Source organism: Berghia stephanieae, chromosome 5, assembly GCF_034508935.2.
Source record: "Berghia stephanieae isolate SIO BIC M18660-M18661 chromosome 5, UCSD_Bste_1.3, whole genome shotgun sequence".
Classification (NCBI taxonomy): Eukaryota; Metazoa; Mollusca; class Gastropoda; order Nudibranchia; family Aeolidiidae; genus Berghia; species Berghia stephanieae.
This window is the reverse complement of record NC_088364.1, coordinates 78,968,852-78,986,385: the sequence shown is the minus strand read 5'-3', so window position 1 is coordinate 78,986,385 and position 17,534 is coordinate 78,968,852. Positions and strand designations below refer to the sequence as shown.

The 17,534-nt window shown below is 32.7% G+C and overlaps 1 protein-coding gene across 3 annotated transcripts in view; it reads left to right on the top strand.

The window, feature by feature from the left end:
• Window positions 1-17,534, top strand: part of LOC144973668 (uncharacterized) — a 121,379-nt gene that overhangs the window by 85,933 nt on the left and 17,912 nt on the right. For all 3 annotated transcript variants that reach the window (XM_078916401.1, XM_078916403.1, XM_078916404.1), the window contains 14 exons: window positions 1,028-1,255; window positions 2,128-2,229; window positions 3,960-4,075; window positions 7,112-7,277; window positions 7,973-8,257; window positions 9,558-9,707; window positions 10,872-10,947; window positions 11,516-11,658; window positions 12,291-12,368; window positions 12,745-12,865; window positions 13,385-13,641; window positions 14,317-14,488; window positions 14,928-15,134; window positions 16,968-17,101. In XM_078916401.1, coding sequence (XP_078772527.1) covers window positions 1,028-1,255; window positions 2,128-2,229; window positions 3,960-4,075; window positions 7,112-7,277; window positions 7,973-8,257; window positions 9,558-9,707; window positions 10,872-10,947; window positions 11,516-11,658; window positions 12,291-12,368; window positions 12,745-12,865; window positions 13,385-13,641; window positions 14,317-14,488; window positions 14,928-15,134; window positions 16,968-17,101 — 2,235 coding nt within the window. The remainder of the gene's footprint in view (window positions 1-1,027; window positions 1,256-2,127; window positions 2,230-3,959; window positions 4,076-7,111; window positions 7,278-7,972; window positions 8,258-9,557; window positions 9,708-10,871; window positions 10,948-11,515; window positions 11,659-12,290; window positions 12,369-12,744; window positions 12,866-13,384; window positions 13,642-14,316; window positions 14,489-14,927; window positions 15,135-16,967; window positions 17,102-17,534) is intronic.

Below are 17,534 nucleotides of genomic sequence, written 5' to 3'. Positions count from 1 at the left end.
GACAAATTATAGGCGTAGGTAGTATCAAAGCTAATGTTTTTAGTTTTTACATGTTGATGATAGTTGAATAAAATTGTCTATCCACATGCTCATTTTCAAACGTTTTTCCAATTTTGAAAAGTAGCAAAATTCTCCAGGATTGAGTGAGTTAATAAACATCATTGCTGTTTGTGAGCCCTAGAAGAAAGCTTTTTGCACCAATTTGAGCAACATTAATTTGTTTCCTTGGAAGATATATTTTACTGCTTCTTGTCTAACTGATGGATTGTAAATTATTTTATTCCTCACAAGAAAATTAAAGTTTTGCTCAATCTCATATTATTTTATGGCAAACCCAAAATGCTTAGGAATATCTGACAATGTGGGATGCAAGCAACAAGCAACTCTATATTTATAAAATGTGGTCCACTGGTCCACTGTGACCAAGTAATATATCCGAAATTTATCTGATACATCTAAAAATAAAAGTAAAGTAGAAATGTAAATAACATGGGTAATAAATAAATCAAACTGGTAGTTTTTCATACATGGTGCAATTTGATTACATCGTCGACGGTGTATCTAGCATTTATTTATAAAAGTATACTGATCCGTTATCGTCTTGTTGAAATTCTCTTCAATTATGAATAATATTACGGTGCATATTTTTAAATTACAATATTACCCTTGCTCACAATTCATTATTCAGTTTATGTCCAAATATTTAATAATAACATTCAAAGCTGCACAGTATGGAACCAAATGGTAGAGGTCAGGCTAAAGGTGAAACGAATTCGCAGCAACTCCAGCTATAATATTTTGTTTGTTTTTGTTTTTTGCTTATTTTTTGTTTATTTATTTTTCATATCATAACCCTATCCAGATAATTTTTCGATGAGAAGAATTATTTTTCCCTTAATCGTTTTAAAACATTGTGTTATTATTGTTATTATTATTATTGTTATTATTATTATTATTATTATTATTATTATTATTATTATTATTATTATTATTATTATTATTATTATTATTATTATTTTTAATTAAGGTCGCAGAGGAAACGACTGCCATGTCAACCGTGTGCCTGTGTAGCCATCTGACGACATTTGCAGGAGGACTGATCGTGGCCCCTAACACCATTGACTGGGATTACGTGTTCAGTAATATAGATTTCTTGTCAAATCCCACTCTGTACGTCACGGAGATTGTCGTCTTTTTGGGTTTTGTCATTGGATTTATTATGGCTCGAAGGAAAGACAAGGCTGATGTGTCCAAAGTTAGTATGGTTACTTTGCTGCAGTCTTTTATTTGACTTTGTATTGTTTTACGTATTATAAATTAGGAACATTCAAGTGATAATAAATAACAATGTGAAATTGAATATAATCTTCAATTTAATGTACGAAAACAGATAAAATAGACATTTTGGGTTTCCCTTTTATCAACAAAACAGGATAAATGAAACACTACAGACGTCTGTTTAATAAAACTTTTTTCCCCATACAAATCAATGTTTTAATCAAATTCCTTTTGCCCTACTGTTATTTAATGTTTCTGTCAATTACAAAAAGAAGGAAAGCAATCATCCAGCATATCATATGAAAATGGGAGAAGTATTTGCTATACCTATTGGAAGTTGTCATTGAAATTGAAAAGAACAATAGGCAGTGAAGAGTTTTAAACCCACCTGGTGTTTATTTTACGAAGTAAGAAATGAGGATAGCATGGAAAGAGATGAGCCGTGAAAATTGTTGGTATAATAAATAGGCCAACAAGGACATATTATTATCTTTTAAGTATAGATAAGAAAAAAGAAAAAAGTGTCATGTCAATAAAATTAATAGGTTGGTTTTAGTTTTATTGTGTGCTTCTTTTGTTTTTGTTTATTATCTGTTGTGTTGTTGTTGTCTTGTTTTGTTTTGTTTTGTGGTTTTTTTTGGGTGAAAGGGGGAGGCGGATGTTGCTTTTAAGGGGGTGGGGGGGGGGGGGGGGGGGTTGTTGTTGTTGTTGTTTTGAAGCATCATTCTTCTCTTCCATTATGATAGAAAAAAGTATATTTTGGTCTGTCGCTTTAAAATTGTGGCCAAATTTTTTGAAAATACATATTGAGCAGTGAGATATATATTTTATTCCTTGCCTTTCTTTCAGAGAGGTCTTGCCCCACTACCTGACAACAATGAAAATGATAAGTACATGTATGAAATTGTAGTTTCCACTGGAATGAGGCAAAACTCCGGCACTGAGTCCAATGTAAGTATAACGTATAACAAAAGACAATGTGTTGTTTCTAGATGGATTTGGAGATTTTGGTTGAAATTTATAAATGCACCAATATGTTGATCCTATAACAGTGAAAAGAATTGTCTCACTTTATTCAAACTGTCCTTATGGATGTGACACGGACAATAATAATAATATAATAATAATACACATTTATACAGCGCTCATTCTCATGTAAAACACAAGCTCTTGGCACTTTACAATATAAATTATTAGGGGGAAAAAAAAAAGAAAAAAAAAGAATTCATAGCCAAATCAAGGATTCATAGTGTCAATAAAAGCAAATACAGTAAAGATGTGTCTTGAGATTCTTTTTAAAGGCAGGTAAAGACTTACACTCCCTCAGACCACGTGGTAGTTCATTCCAAATCTTGGGGCTGAAACAAGCAAACGATCTATCACCAAATTTTGTTCTTGATCTTTTTTCCGAAATTTTTGTTTGGTCATTACATGATCTTAAAGTGTAATTTTCAAATTTACACATGACCACGTGATCTGTGAGATATGCCGGTGCTATACCAGCCAAACACTTATAAACAAGACACGCTGCTTTGTAATATGGGCAACCAATGGAGAGAGGCCAAATTTTCATTTGCCAAAAACTAATCTTGCTGCACTGTTTTGCAGTAGTTGTAATTGTTTTATAGAAGCCTGAGGCAATAGGCACTGATAGATGAAGAAGTTGGTTTGACAGATCGGGATATTCCAATTAGGTCAACAAACTGTGAAGGCTTTTTATAATGGCATGGGCATTTAGTTGTTAATTGTATTTTTGAAGATATATGACTTTAGTACTTATAAAGATTGAGATGTGCGTCTGTGAACACACATTAAAACCAAATCTCGAATACCTGAAAACTCAATTAAAATCATGCTACTCTGATTTTTGCTTGGTGTAAAAGGGCATGTCTTTAAAAATGTCTTTAGAATCTGAGATCCTTCATAATACTTCAGGAACAATTATGATACATGAAGCTTAAAAATTTATTTTTTTAAAATTGAGCTTTATATAGCGCAATATCCACTAAATGTGCTCAAAGCGCTTTACAAGGGGTCCCTGGTCAACAGCAACATTTAACATGTAGGACGGGACATGACGCCTGTTAGGCGATATTACAATTTTTTCGGACAAAGACAGCGCTGTTAACGGCCAGGTACTCATTTTACACCTGAGTACGGTGAGAGAATGTGAGTAAAGAGCCTTTTCCAAGGACTCAACTATGCGCCGAGCGCGAGGCTCGAACCCATGATCCTCCAATCCGAAAGCGAGTGTCATACCACAAGACCACATAGCCGCCCCTTAATGGGGCAGCGTGGCTCAGTGGTACAATCTTTTCTTCATACCCGAACGGTACAGGGTTCAATCATCTGCCCCTGCGCTGTGTGGCCTTGAGCAAGTCACCTCGCCCTAGCTCACTTTGCGGCGCTGCTCTGCAGCTAATGCCTGGGTTATTCCAGTCTTCCCTTGGAAAAGACCCGAAAGACAAATTTCCCCTTTGGGATGAATAAAGGGAATTTTATTTTATTATTTTATTTTATTTTAATTTTGCTTGTAAATGTAATAAAGTTGCAATGTCCTTTCAAACCCTTGCTTGAACTCCAACATTATGACACATGTTTTCGTGAACATATCTATTTATTTATAAAGTCTTTTCTTTATCCTTGTCATTTAAGATGAAATTTCTCCACTTTTATTCAAGATATTTTTCATAATGTCCGGAGAGAATGATGAAACAGAGATCAGAGTCTTGTCAGACACAAAACGTGAAACTTTTAAACGAGGCATGACAAATGGATTCCTCATGGCTGTTCCCAAGTAAGTCGAATCAACTCACTCAATCCTAGAGATTTTTGCTACTTTTCAAAATTGTAAAATATGTATTAAAAATGAGCATTCAACCACCATTAACATGTAAAAAAAACTAAAAAACATTAGCTTTGATAGTACGCCTATAATTTGACTCATAAATATGTAATAAATAGGCATGGGGTAAAAGTAACCCAGGTAAACTGCGGATATAGTCGGTGTTAGGGTTGAGTGAGTTACGATCAATGGAATAGGTGATTTAGCCATCTGGAAGAAAAACTGCTGGCTTTCGGTCTTGCAAGAGTAATCCCTTGGTAACTGCAAAGAGACTGTGATCTTAGAACCTGTCAAATTGCGCCTCTTGTAAGTAAGAACTCCGAAACAACACCAGTTCCTCCCCCACCCCTTCCCCAATATTGATGAAGTAGATACTGATTCAATTCATCTTTTTGTCGTCGAAAAGTCGCAAGCATGTTTATTACATCAGCATCTTTTACCTTGATAATAATAATAATATAGCAATGACTATCCCGCACAAATCTTTGGGCCTCTTTTTCGCTCACGAAGTGCCCAAATTCGCAACAAAATATGGGACGAAGCCGTTTCGTACATGCTATTTAAAAAAATTAATTACAACACTGTTTATAATTGAATATGACTGAAAGTTGGCACACAGTTAGAAAAGAGGTCATTTTAGATTATGTCAAGCGACAAAACTCGTACAATTACCAGAAGACCGTTAAAAATAGATTTTTACTCTTTGGAGTACAATATTTCTAAAACTACAAAGAGGAGAGATTTTGTCTCTCATAAGGTTATATATGCACATTTCTTCTATTTATATTTCAAATTTTATTCGATTATGATAAGTACTTTTCCCGTATTCTCACAAAACATCAACCCAATTTGCATTTCAATGAGTGAAAATATGGAGACGGCCATTTTGCTCCACCATCGCGCGACACGAAAATTACGTGAGCGAGGCAAGGCTGCCAGATGGCCAGACTTTAACCTGACCAAATTCGACTTCAAAAGTGGCTAAATAGAAAATCATATGGCTTTCGATATTAAGACTGGCCCACTTAAAATGAACTAAATTTTAACAAACAGAAAATTGAATAGACTAGGATAAATGTCACTGAGACAAACATAGATGAATAACATGTAAAAAAAGAAACAAAATTCTATCTTTGGCCACACACGTGGCCATCTGACAACCTTGTTCGCGATGACGGATGACACAAATCCTTGCGCACTTTTTAAAAATTAAGGTATTGTTTCATTGTTATGTCATAGGGATAGTAGATTAACATTCTCTCTCTCTCTCTCTCTCTCTCTCTCTCTCTCTCTCTCTCTCTCTCTCTCTCTCTCTCTCTCTCTCTCTCTCTCTCTCTATAACATAGAACTAACATAAGCCATGGTCTCACGGGACTGATTGATAATAATTCAGCAGGCATTTTTCGTGTCATTTGTATGGGTTGTAGACACAAGATTACACTTCGGAAAAGTTCCAAATGATCAATATTATGTATATTTTAAAACAAATTTATAGTTGACCCTAGCCATACAGCTCTAAAACTATACAAGTTAGAACTCTTCTGATGTCTTCATCATATTTTCTGATAATTTTGCCATAAAATTGCCAAGTTTTAATATCTAATTCCACGTATAAAGCGAGATACAGGCACAAACCAGAATAAAACACAGAAAAAGCGTCCCATATTTTTTTCTCTTTGTGAGTCATCCAAATAGATGACATCTTTGAAACTGCTTAACTTTGTTATGTATTAATGGATTTTCAAAATTCAAAAAGATTTTTACTCAGTGGAGATAGGGATTTGATTTAGAGTAGTATTTCCTACAAAAATAGAAAACAAAAATTTTCATAGTCATTGCTAAATAATAATAATAATAATAATAATAATAATAATAATAGTAATAATAATAATAATAATAAAAATCATAATCATAATAATAATAATAGTAAAACATTGTATTAGTTGAGAACCATGGAAATGCTCAGAGCGCTTTAAAAGAAACATTTCTCCCAATGAACAATGCTGTAATTCATTTGGAAGTTTGTAACTTATAATATACTTCTCCATTGTTCTCTCATACGGATAGCATTTCCATTCATTGTTAATCTTAAATTGCAAAAACTCGCATCAAGAATGCATAACAGTCTAATGATTGACAACTATAATTAAATATCAATACAATTGATACGTTCAGCAAATAGGTTTTATTTCTATCATTTGGGGGAGGGGGGGTAGCAAAGGGACCAAGATTGATCTCGGGTTGCGCTAAAAATTCGAACACTATGTGGTAAAAATGAATTAAGGTGGCATGTTGTCTTTGTTTTGATAGATATAAGGTGACGGCTCCTCATGGAGAACTTAATATATTTGTGAAGGGGGTGATCGCCATCCTTCATAACTTTCTCAATTTTACTTAGACAAAATCTCTTGAACAGTTTTTCCACATTGGAAATTGGGTGAGTATAACTCCTGGCTTTATTGATTATCCGATCAATTTTCTTAATGTTTCAAATATTGGCATTTCCACAGCATGCTGTAATACAAAAAGTAATAACGGTCTCCAAAACAGATCTATAAAAAAGGGTGCATAAAGTTTTGTCTATGTCAAATTCTGAAAGTTTCCGAATAAAATGCATTCTTTTGGTCAATTTAGAGATAACAGCATCGGTTTGTAAATGCCACTGCAATTTATTGTCAATTAAAATACCCAAATATTTGTAAACCGAAACTTGCTCAACAGCTTGATTGTTAATTTTGAGCGGGCTGATGGAATTTGTGTTCTTTCTAAAGTCAAAAATCTTTATTTCAGGGAGTTATCTTCAAACCAACAAACAAATCTGTCGATTAAAATAGTGATTATATACTATAAATTATCGAATTAACAGTGAAAGTTGTTTATATAACTTTGAAAAATTTTACCTGTGCATGAAAGTTTCACATAGTGTATAAAGGTTTCAAAAACCTATTAGGTCTTACACGATACAATACGATATTTTTGTTCATCTAGATGTCTTGGTCGATTGAATTATGTTCGAGTGTGGCATGACAACAGTGGAGATGGCAAGTTTGGTTCCTGGTTCCTGAACTATATTGCATTAAAAGACTTACAGAAAGACACGAAGCAAGTATTTATCCTTAATAGATGGTTAGCCGTGGAGGAGGAGGATGGACAGGTAAATGATTTAGAAATTTTGGACCGACCGACTCAAAATGGTTTATCTCATGATAACCCTGAAAGTTTAAACTTAAAGTTTAAATTATAAAATTTGAATTAAATTTAATGCGTATATCGGAAGAGTGAATATAGTTTCATAAACAACTAATAAAAACCTAAGTTAGATTATTATATCATTTTTGTATTAAAGTTTAACACTTTTTGATGTTTCATCCCCATAACATCTTATATCACAATGCTCAATTTTACAATCATCAAGCTGTATGGTAGCCATATATAATAAATATATATATAAATATATATATATATATATATATATATATATATATATATATATATATATATATATATATATATATATATATATATATATATATATTTTAAAATGCCGAAAGTTGGCCAATACGGCGAATTTCACAATACAGTGCTTTGCAAAGTTGTGTCACATGATATTCCATGGACAGGTCACTGCTGAAATAAATTCCCAGGTTTCTGGCGTTTTCAGAAAACATTATTTTCACATCATCAATGCAAATCGAAAGGCCTTGTTCACAAATGTTATTTTTAGGATTACATAATAGGAGTTCTATTTTCTCATCGTTCATTTTCAGTTTATTAGCTACCATCCAGTTCTTCACATCTTCAATGCAGTTCTCCATCGATTTCAGTAACCCCCTTTCACAATCTATTTAGATTGACCGAATAATCCCCTTGGCTGGGAAGGAACAGCTATCAGATTTCAGCTATCAATTCGGTGAGAGAAGCAAGAAGAACCTGTTGGATGATCACCTGTGGTTTTCGCTGGTTGCCCGTCCACCAGGAAGTCGTTTCTCTTGTGTGGAGAGAGTGGCATGCTGCTTATGCTTGTTATTCATGACGATGATGTCAAACGCCATGTTCTACAACACGCAAGACAACGAGAACTCTTCGGCATCAACTTCCTTTGATCTTGGTCCGTTTTCATTGAGTGTTTCACAGGTATTTAATATATATATTTTTATACAAATAAGATATTTTATATATATATATTTATTATTATTATTATTATTATTATTATTATTATTATTATTATTATTATTATTATTATTATTATTATTATTATTATTATTATTATTATTATTATTATTTTCATTACTATTACTATTACTACTACTACTACTACTACTACTACTACTACTACTACTACTACTACTACTACTAATACTACTACTACGACTACTAAAGTAGTATTGGTTTATTTTTGCCCAAATAGGAATTCTCAATATAAAAACCAAACCAAAAAAGAAAATGAAATGAAAAAGTACAAAAATATGCAATGAGATGCTTTACTGATAACTCATTCAATTAGATATATAGACATGAAACAAAATAGGACAGTGATCTCATAATTACTTATGGCCTAGGGCCAAATGAAGTGGTTTTATACTTATAGAGATACCCGTAGATCAAAGGAAGTCAGGTAAAATACAAACTAAGTCTGGCTTTCGAACATCAAATATTCATCTTTACTTATTTTTCCCCATTACATTCCGCTTACTGAACAACCTACCTGCTGGTGATAAGTATCTGACCAATACTGATAACTATCAAGACAGCACCATAATTTTTCCTTTCTATTGGTTGTGTACATGGACATTAAAAAACATGAATAAATATGTCAGCTTCAAAACAAAAAACACAATATCAAAAACATGGAATTCTTCCAGCTCAAAACCCTTCTTCAGCCTGCTACCAAAAAAACAAAAAAAAAAACAATTAAAACATAAATATATTACTTAAAAATCAGATAGACGGGAGAGAAAAAATATGCACTTATTTGCAGGTCAATTTATTATTCGCTCATTGTTGTAATAGAAAAAAACCCTCAAAAAATGGCACAAAATATTGCCCATTACAACACTATCAAACTAGACCTATAATTACGTTCAGATGTCAGACCAGCACAGGTCGATCCAAGAACCGTAGCTCACTAAACCCTAACACTGGCTGTATCCGTGGTTTACCCGGGTTACTTTTACTCCATGCCTATTTATTATTAGTAGTATCAAAGCTAATGTTTTTAATTTTTACATGTTTATGGTAGTTGAATAAAACTATCTATGTACATGCTAATTTTTAATACATTTTTTCAGAATTTTAAAAAAGTCGTAAAAATCTCTAGGATTTGAGTGAGTTAAGAATGCCAAGGTAGGATCTTGGGTGGGTTTTTTTCGAAGTCGAAATATGAAAAGAACATAAAATGTTTTTATCATCATTATGTGATTTTTATTTTCTCTAGATAACAATTGGATTCGTCAGTACTATCATCGTGTTTCCCGCCAATTTTCTCATTGTGTTTATGTTTCGGAGATCAAAATCTCGGCATATCACGGCTTCAAAGAATCAAGAGGGAAGGTCAGATAATATCGTCAGCCCGAACGACGTTAGAGTAAGACCACTTAACCAATCTATCAATACAATTTTAATTTAGGAGTCTTAAAGCCTCTCTCTCTCTCTCTCTCTCTCTCTCTCTCTCTCTCTCTCTCTCTCTCTCTCTCTCTCTCTCTCTCTCTCTCTCTCTCTCTCTCTCTCTCTCTCTCTCTCTCTCTCTCTCTCTCTCTCTTTCTTTCTCTCTCTCTCGCTCTCTCTCTCTTGCTCTCTTTCTCTCACACACACTCAGAGGATAAAAAATTAACATTACCCATTAACTGTGTATAATCTGTTGGTTTGTTTGTTGCTTGTTTTGTTTTTTTTTCTCTAATTGCTTTCTTTTTTTTCTTTTTTTTTTTTGTTTATCGTATGCTAAAGTTAAATTGTCACGGATTTTTCTTATGTTCAGACATAGATCCATAATTTTATTTGACATTTCTTGTCCTCTACAATTCATTCTCATCTCCTAATACAATATGCACTGGTATCAATAAAAATATTGTGGAATATTTTTAACAGTACTTTTTTGTTTGGTATAATGGTGTCATGGGAAAAAAAATCCGCATAATCTCATAAAGATATAAAATGGGCTGGTGACTTGCATCACTTTTAATGGTGTGAAAATCCCTCTCGGCGACATTGGTCTGAAAAAAAAAAAAGGTACATAAACTACCATTTTAGAATTTTTTTGGTTTTATGGCCCACATTAGACATGTGGCTATTACAGAAAAGGATAAAGAAAATAATATTATCTTGTTCAAACCTCAGGGGGCAGCGTGGCTCAGTGGTACGGTCTTTGCTTCGTACCCAGAAGGTATCGAGTTCAAATACCTGCTGCGTTGTGTGGCCTTGAGCAAGTCACCGTTCCCTAGCTCAGTTTGCGGCGCTACACTGCAGCTGATGTCTGGGTTATTCCAGTGTTCCCTTGGAATAATGGCAAATATCCCCCATGGGATGAATAAAGGGAATTTTATTTTTAAACATGTTTTAATACAGATTTTCGTCAAGATTATTTCATTGCATGGTTTTTATCGGAGATTTTTAAAAGAGTAACTGCACGTTTTCCAAAGATTGTTCATTATATTTTATTGCTAATATAAATTGATGTAATAATGTAAATAAAATAATGATAAGAATTGCAATGCATTGAATAAAATACTCGATTCCATTTTGTTCAAACCAGTTGCGTCCAGCTTCAAGTTTAAGCACGACATCAATTGAAACAAGGGCATCTGAGTCCTCTACTGCAACGATACTGAGTGAGTCATTTGATTGTCTTTCTCTGTCTTCTTTTGTACAAAATTTGCCATTAAGGAGCATTTCACATTTTCAAAAATAATGCTAATAGTCTTTCAATGTCATTTTTTTTTTTTTTGGTTGGTGGGGGGGGGGAGTTCTTTGGAGATAACCTTTATTTTTGGCGATAATCATTCTGTTTTTATGATTGTTGTTACTCAAATGATGCTTAGAACTTGGAAAAGAAAAGGAAATGACAAGTGTAAATTATGTGAGCTTTTGTTTAATCTACATGACAAATGATTATAACGTTTTATCTTTCTCACTTTTATGACTGGACGATAATATATGTATATGTATATATTTATTTATTTATATATACATACATGTAATGGGTGCGATTTTCAAATATTCATCATTTGTCCATACTGTAAAGAAATGCTACACCATTGAATTTGTTTATTTAACTGGAGTCGATATTCAACGTTGTATTTTTAGAAAAAAGTTTTCCTCCCAGACAAGCAAGTGAAAATGTGATGCTTGATAATCTAATAAATGTTTTTCTGTCTTCTTCATTTCATTTGTCAAAAGGAGAGAAGAAAACTACTGGTGGAGTCGAAAAGAAAAAATCTTGTCAGCTCCCATGGTGGTGTGTTATCATTGCGTGGATAATGCTCATCCTTCTGACATTGTTATCGACAGCAATGGTCACCTTCTATGGAATAACATTCGGAGTAAGAATAGATGTTTAGCCTTCTATATGGACTCATAAGATTTATGTGAATGATTTTCTTGTTCAGACAGTACTGTTAGGGTTACAAATAAAACATGTTTTGTAAATGTGCCTCTTAAATTGACAATTTATTCGTCATCTGTATGCCAGTCTTTCAATCATTTTGTTATAAATTTAATGAGCAAAACGATTAGCTGTCCCAAAAAACAGTTAGATGTATTCCCTCCCCTTTGCTTCATCATAATCTATTGCTATGACTATGAACCTTTTTCATTTCATGTTTTTTTGCTGATAATTTGTTTTTTTCAGAAAATGATTGTATCCTAATATATATATATATATATATATATATATATATATATATATATATATATATATATATATATATATATATATATATATATATATATATATATATATATATATATATATATATATATATATATATATATATATATATATATATATATATATATATATATATATATATATATATCTTTTCTTTTCTAAGCTTACAATAATCTCTTTCAAGTCATTCTATAAACTTTGAGTTGCTTTTATAAAGATACCCAAGACTGAAGCCCCTATATTTTTTTTAATTAAATTATTTTACTATGGATCTTGTTCCAACAGGATAAAACTTGTAGGCAATGGATCTCGTCTCTTTTTGTTTCATTCCTTACATCTATATTCATCACACAGCCAATTAAGGTGAGCGAACGCTGTTACTGTTAGTATTTTTTGTGTGCATTTATTAGCAATAATCATTTGTCATAATCACTAGTATTAGTATTTGCCTGCTCAACCTATTAGAAAATTGATCACTCTCAGTTCTATGGTTCGTGTATCTAGATCTTGTCCAGGTTTTTTAAAAGTTGTACATGACTGGTAATTATTGTCCCAATGGTCATGATTATGGATGTCAAGGAAAGGATAATGTGAAGTAGAACAAAATTTGATTTTTAATGGTAAAAGACGCACAAAAGATATGCAAAATAAAATTATTGATGAAATTCAGAAAAAATTGCCACACTTTCAAGTACCTGTATGTAATATACACATATGTAAATGTTTGCTGTCTTTAAAGGTGATTTTGCTGGCTTTGTTCTTGTCCCTAATCGTCAAAAATCCAGAGGAAGAAGATGATGACGATGAAGTGGAAGATGAAATTTATCAAGATAACCACAGTGGTTTTCTGCATACAGAATGTAAGCACTGTTTGTAGTGTCTATGTTATAAAAGATAACAGGATAGGCTTGTTTTGATTTTAGAATAAGTCTTCGTCTAAATACCCTGGGAACGTGAAAATGAAATCAACTTTATTATACATTGCTAATGATGACTTTGGTACCTTTGGGATATTGCATTGTAAGTAAAATATGTTTAAAAACAACAACAACAAAGATATGAAGTACAAGAAGGGTATAAAATAGCAAAGATTTTGCAATTTAACATTAGCTTTTTGCGTTTTTTAAAATGTTATCAATAAGTAACAGTCTTGATACATTTTATCTTTATGTCAAAATTAGATACAGTAAAGAAAATTGTGCATTAGAGCCGGTGCATCAGCAGATTTTTAAAGAAATGCGTGATTCAACAGATAAGACAAATTAACAATTTTTGTCAGAAAAAAAGATATTTCATTATTTTGCTCCTCTACTGGATATATGTAACTAGATGTAAAAAGTTTGCTTGTGATACTGAAACTTAATCATTACATTTTACAGCTTTCATGACCGATGGAGTAATCAAATACATGCCCAAAGAACCTCCAAGCGAGAAGGAACTGAAAAAGCTTCGTGAGGAGAGATTGAAAGAAGTCAAAATGTGGGGTGTCATACGAGAAATATTTTTCTACTTTTTATTTATCTGGATCTTGATGGTCATTGCACATAGGAACAGGAGCTCTGATAACTTCCACTACAAGAATTCGATGTATAGAACATTTATATCAAGCCTGGATACAGATATACCCTTCAACGAGGTAAAAGAGTGAGAATAGATTCATGAGCCTTATTAGAAACTAAAAACTGCTTTAAAAAGTCCATCAGTGCCATTGGGCCAATAGAGCCGGAGTTTATCCCAGTTTCTGTAGCGTGAAACAGACAATAGCAATTGCTTGCTATTCTTTGGATAGGATGCTTGTCTATCTCAAAGTCGAACAGATTTAGCTACCCATTCACTGCTGGATGGACAGAAGGGTCCGAAAACATCTCGACTGTACCCGGGATCGATCTTGGTCCCTTTCTGTGTGAAGCGAGTGATCTATCAACTGAGCTATCGGGACCCCCATCGTTTTATTAAAATATTGTCTCTCTCATGTTGAAAATATACGTATTCATTTAAAGGGAAAATGTATCTTGGTTTGGTATGGTGACCAAGCATGGCGTGTTTTAGGCTCGATACACTCTTTGTCGCCAGGGTTGTAAATGGGCACTGAGTATTGCTAATATTAAAGGTAACTATAATGGGAATGAAAAATGTTGTTCCATATAAACTCCTGGAGTAATAAATGAAACATTCTAAAACGCATCCACCCTGGGAAAATACGTGAATTGCTCTCCTATGTAAAATAAAACATGCATTTAATTTGATCATCAATTTATAGTTTTCTACTTCCTTTAATTATACACTCATAAGAAATTTGATTTCCAATCAGATAAAAACAGGAGAGGACTTCTGGCGCTGGGCAAAGTCGGGATTGACAGGTGGACTGTTAGCTGGATCTTACTACAACAATTACCCTCCATTACGCTTGAGGACTTACATCAATGACAAGGCCTCACGAATCTTGGGACACGCAGTGTTGAGGCAAAATCGAATCAAACCAGGTAACTATGAGAATCTAGAACCAAGAAAAAATCTTATTTATCAATTGCAATATTAGAAATTACGGAATTCTTATCCTCCTATTATTATTGCCATTATTATTATTATTATTATTATTATTATTATTATTATTATTATTATTATTATTATTATTATTATTATTATTATTATTATTATTATTATTATTATTATCATTATTATTATTATTATTATTTTTATTATTATTATTATTATTATTATTATTATTATTATTATTATTATTATTATTATTATTATTATTATTATTATTATTATTATTATTATCATTATTATTATTATTATATTATTATTATTATTATTATTATTATTATTATTATTATATTATTATTATTATTATTATCATCTTTATTATTATTATCTTATGTAAAATATGTTTCAATTTGCTTGTCGAACTTTTTTTAGGTCGCTGTGAGTTATCTGACTATTTCAAAGATATCATTGATGAATGTAACACCAATTATGAGTTTGGTGAAGAGCAAAAAGAAGAATTTGACATCGGATGGCTTCCTCTGGGCACGACTTCAAATGGGTCAACGCCAGAATACAAATACTCTTCTGCAGAGTCTCTCGATGGATATCCTTACTGGGGTTACAGGGCAGTCTATTCGGGTAAGTTATAAGAGAATCTGATGGGATTTTCTTGTGTATGGCAGGTTCATATATTATTAGTCTTATGTAAACTAGTCACAGAGATATGAAGAAGAAGCAGACTAAAAGATGCATTCTTTATCTTTTAAAAAAAAAAAAACGTTTTGACTTCTATATACAAGTCATGAAAGGCTGAAAGTAAAACCAAAAGGAAGCTATGGAATATATTATGTCGAATGATATTTCTGATTATGAATAAGAGTACCATATAAATAGAACACCACACCATCAAAGACACTGCCACACCGGGATCGTGATATTCCACGTAGAATAAAGGTAGAATAAATTAATGTTAAATAAGACAGTTGTTTATCAGTATTAATTGAATGCTAATTGAAGCGCTATCTTTACCAGATCCAACAGATCCGTATACGCAATGTGCCTTTGCTTGAGGGTCATATGAGCTATCATTTAAGCCATCAGGACCAATAACAACTCATGGGTGGGGTCCTCTGACCTCCCATGGTGGGCAGGAAGTCATTTGCTGTGTCTTCTTTCTCCCTATATCTGTTTTCCGAGTTGTTTTCTGTCTTGTTCTTGATATGGGATTAATTGGTTTGTCTTGGCCCTTACCGCAGTCCTTGGCTGAGAGGGAAACAGTCAAATGTGTAGTATTTGTTTTTGGGAGATGATATTTTTTTCATTCTAAACCACTCTCTGTTATGTTCTGTAATATTTTTGTTTGCTTTGAATATCATGTTTTGTAAGCATTCGAGTATATTCCTCTAGGTGGGATCCTATGCTCATGTCTGGATGAGTCTCTTAGGTGATCACAAGCACACTGCTCTTGGAATCAACGTCTGTTCCCTATTTAGACCATTCTCCTTTGTCTTACTTAATCTTGTTTGCTTTTAATAAATCTAGACTTTTTCTGCTATCCCATATTCTGTCTTTTTACTGGCGCTGAAATGACCTAATAAATGTTTCGCAAACGTCATAATACCCTTAAAGACGAAAACAAAACAAAAAACAAGCTAATAACAACTGAATAGTGAGCCTGAAACATTCATGGGTACTGATTTGAAATTAGATTTGATCTTTATAAGCTTTTTTATATAGCGCAATATCCACTAAAAGTGCTCAAAGTGCTTTACAAGGGTCCCTGGCCAGCAGCAACACTTAATATGTAGGGCGAGACATGACTCCTGTTAGGCGATATTACATTCTTTTTCGGACAGAGACAATGCTGTTAACGGCCAGGTACTCATTTTACACCTGAGTATGGTGAGAGAATGTGAGTAAAGAGCCTTTTCCAAGGACTCAACTATGCGCCGAGCGAGGCTCGAACCCAGGACCTTCCGATCCGAAAGCAAGCGTCATACCACTAGACCACATAGTCGCGTTTATTCTCATAAATGCATCTTAAAACGAATAAAATTACCTCATTCTGAAAACTTCTTTAAGTGTCTGGTTTGAGACTTTTTAACAAGTTGGAATGTCTTTTTAATCTATTTGTGGAGTAAGTTTTATGGTTTAAATAAGGTTTGTTTTTACAAAGTAGAGCCATACTGCTCTTCATTTCTATAGGTTCTTGGTTGTATATTTTTACATTTTTGTGCATTTGCATATTATATATATATATATATATATATATATATATATATATATATATATATATATATATATATATATATATATATATATATATATATATATATATATATATATATATATATTGTCGCCATAGATTCTCAACTTTGTGTTTATACATTTTAATGCATGCCACGTCTGTAAATGAATTTCCATTTTTTGGGATGAATAAAGTATATCTTATCTTATCTTATCTTATCTTAGGTGGTGGCTATGTGGCTCATCTAAATGGAAGTAAACAGACAATTCTAGACCTAATGACAAGGTTGGAAAGGGAAGGATGGATTGATCGTTTGACTAGGAGTGTCTTTGTGGAGTTTACAGTTTACAACCCCCAGGTCTGTTGTTATTATGTGTAGCATGTGTCTATGTTTAAAATGCAAATTGCTGTTTAATTTTTATTCTCTATTGTCTTCTGGCACTTTTTCTACTCACTTCATATCTTGTTGTTTATCACCATACCATTATGCCATTCTAGTGGTAACGCAAGTAATTGTAGTAGTAGTAGTAGTAGTAGTAGTAGTAGTAGTAGTAGTAGTAGTAGTAGTAGTAGTAGTAGTAGTAGTAGTGGTAGTAGTAGTAGTTGTAGTAGTAGTAGTTGTAGTAGTAGTTATAGTAATAGTAGTAGTAATTATCGTAGTAGTAGTAGTAGTAGTAATAGTACCAGTACTAGTATACCCAGTTCTCATACTTCCTTAAGTACATAATATGTCATCTCTGTAAGGAAAATTTTGAATTATTGAAGTTGCATTTATTAATACATAACATCCC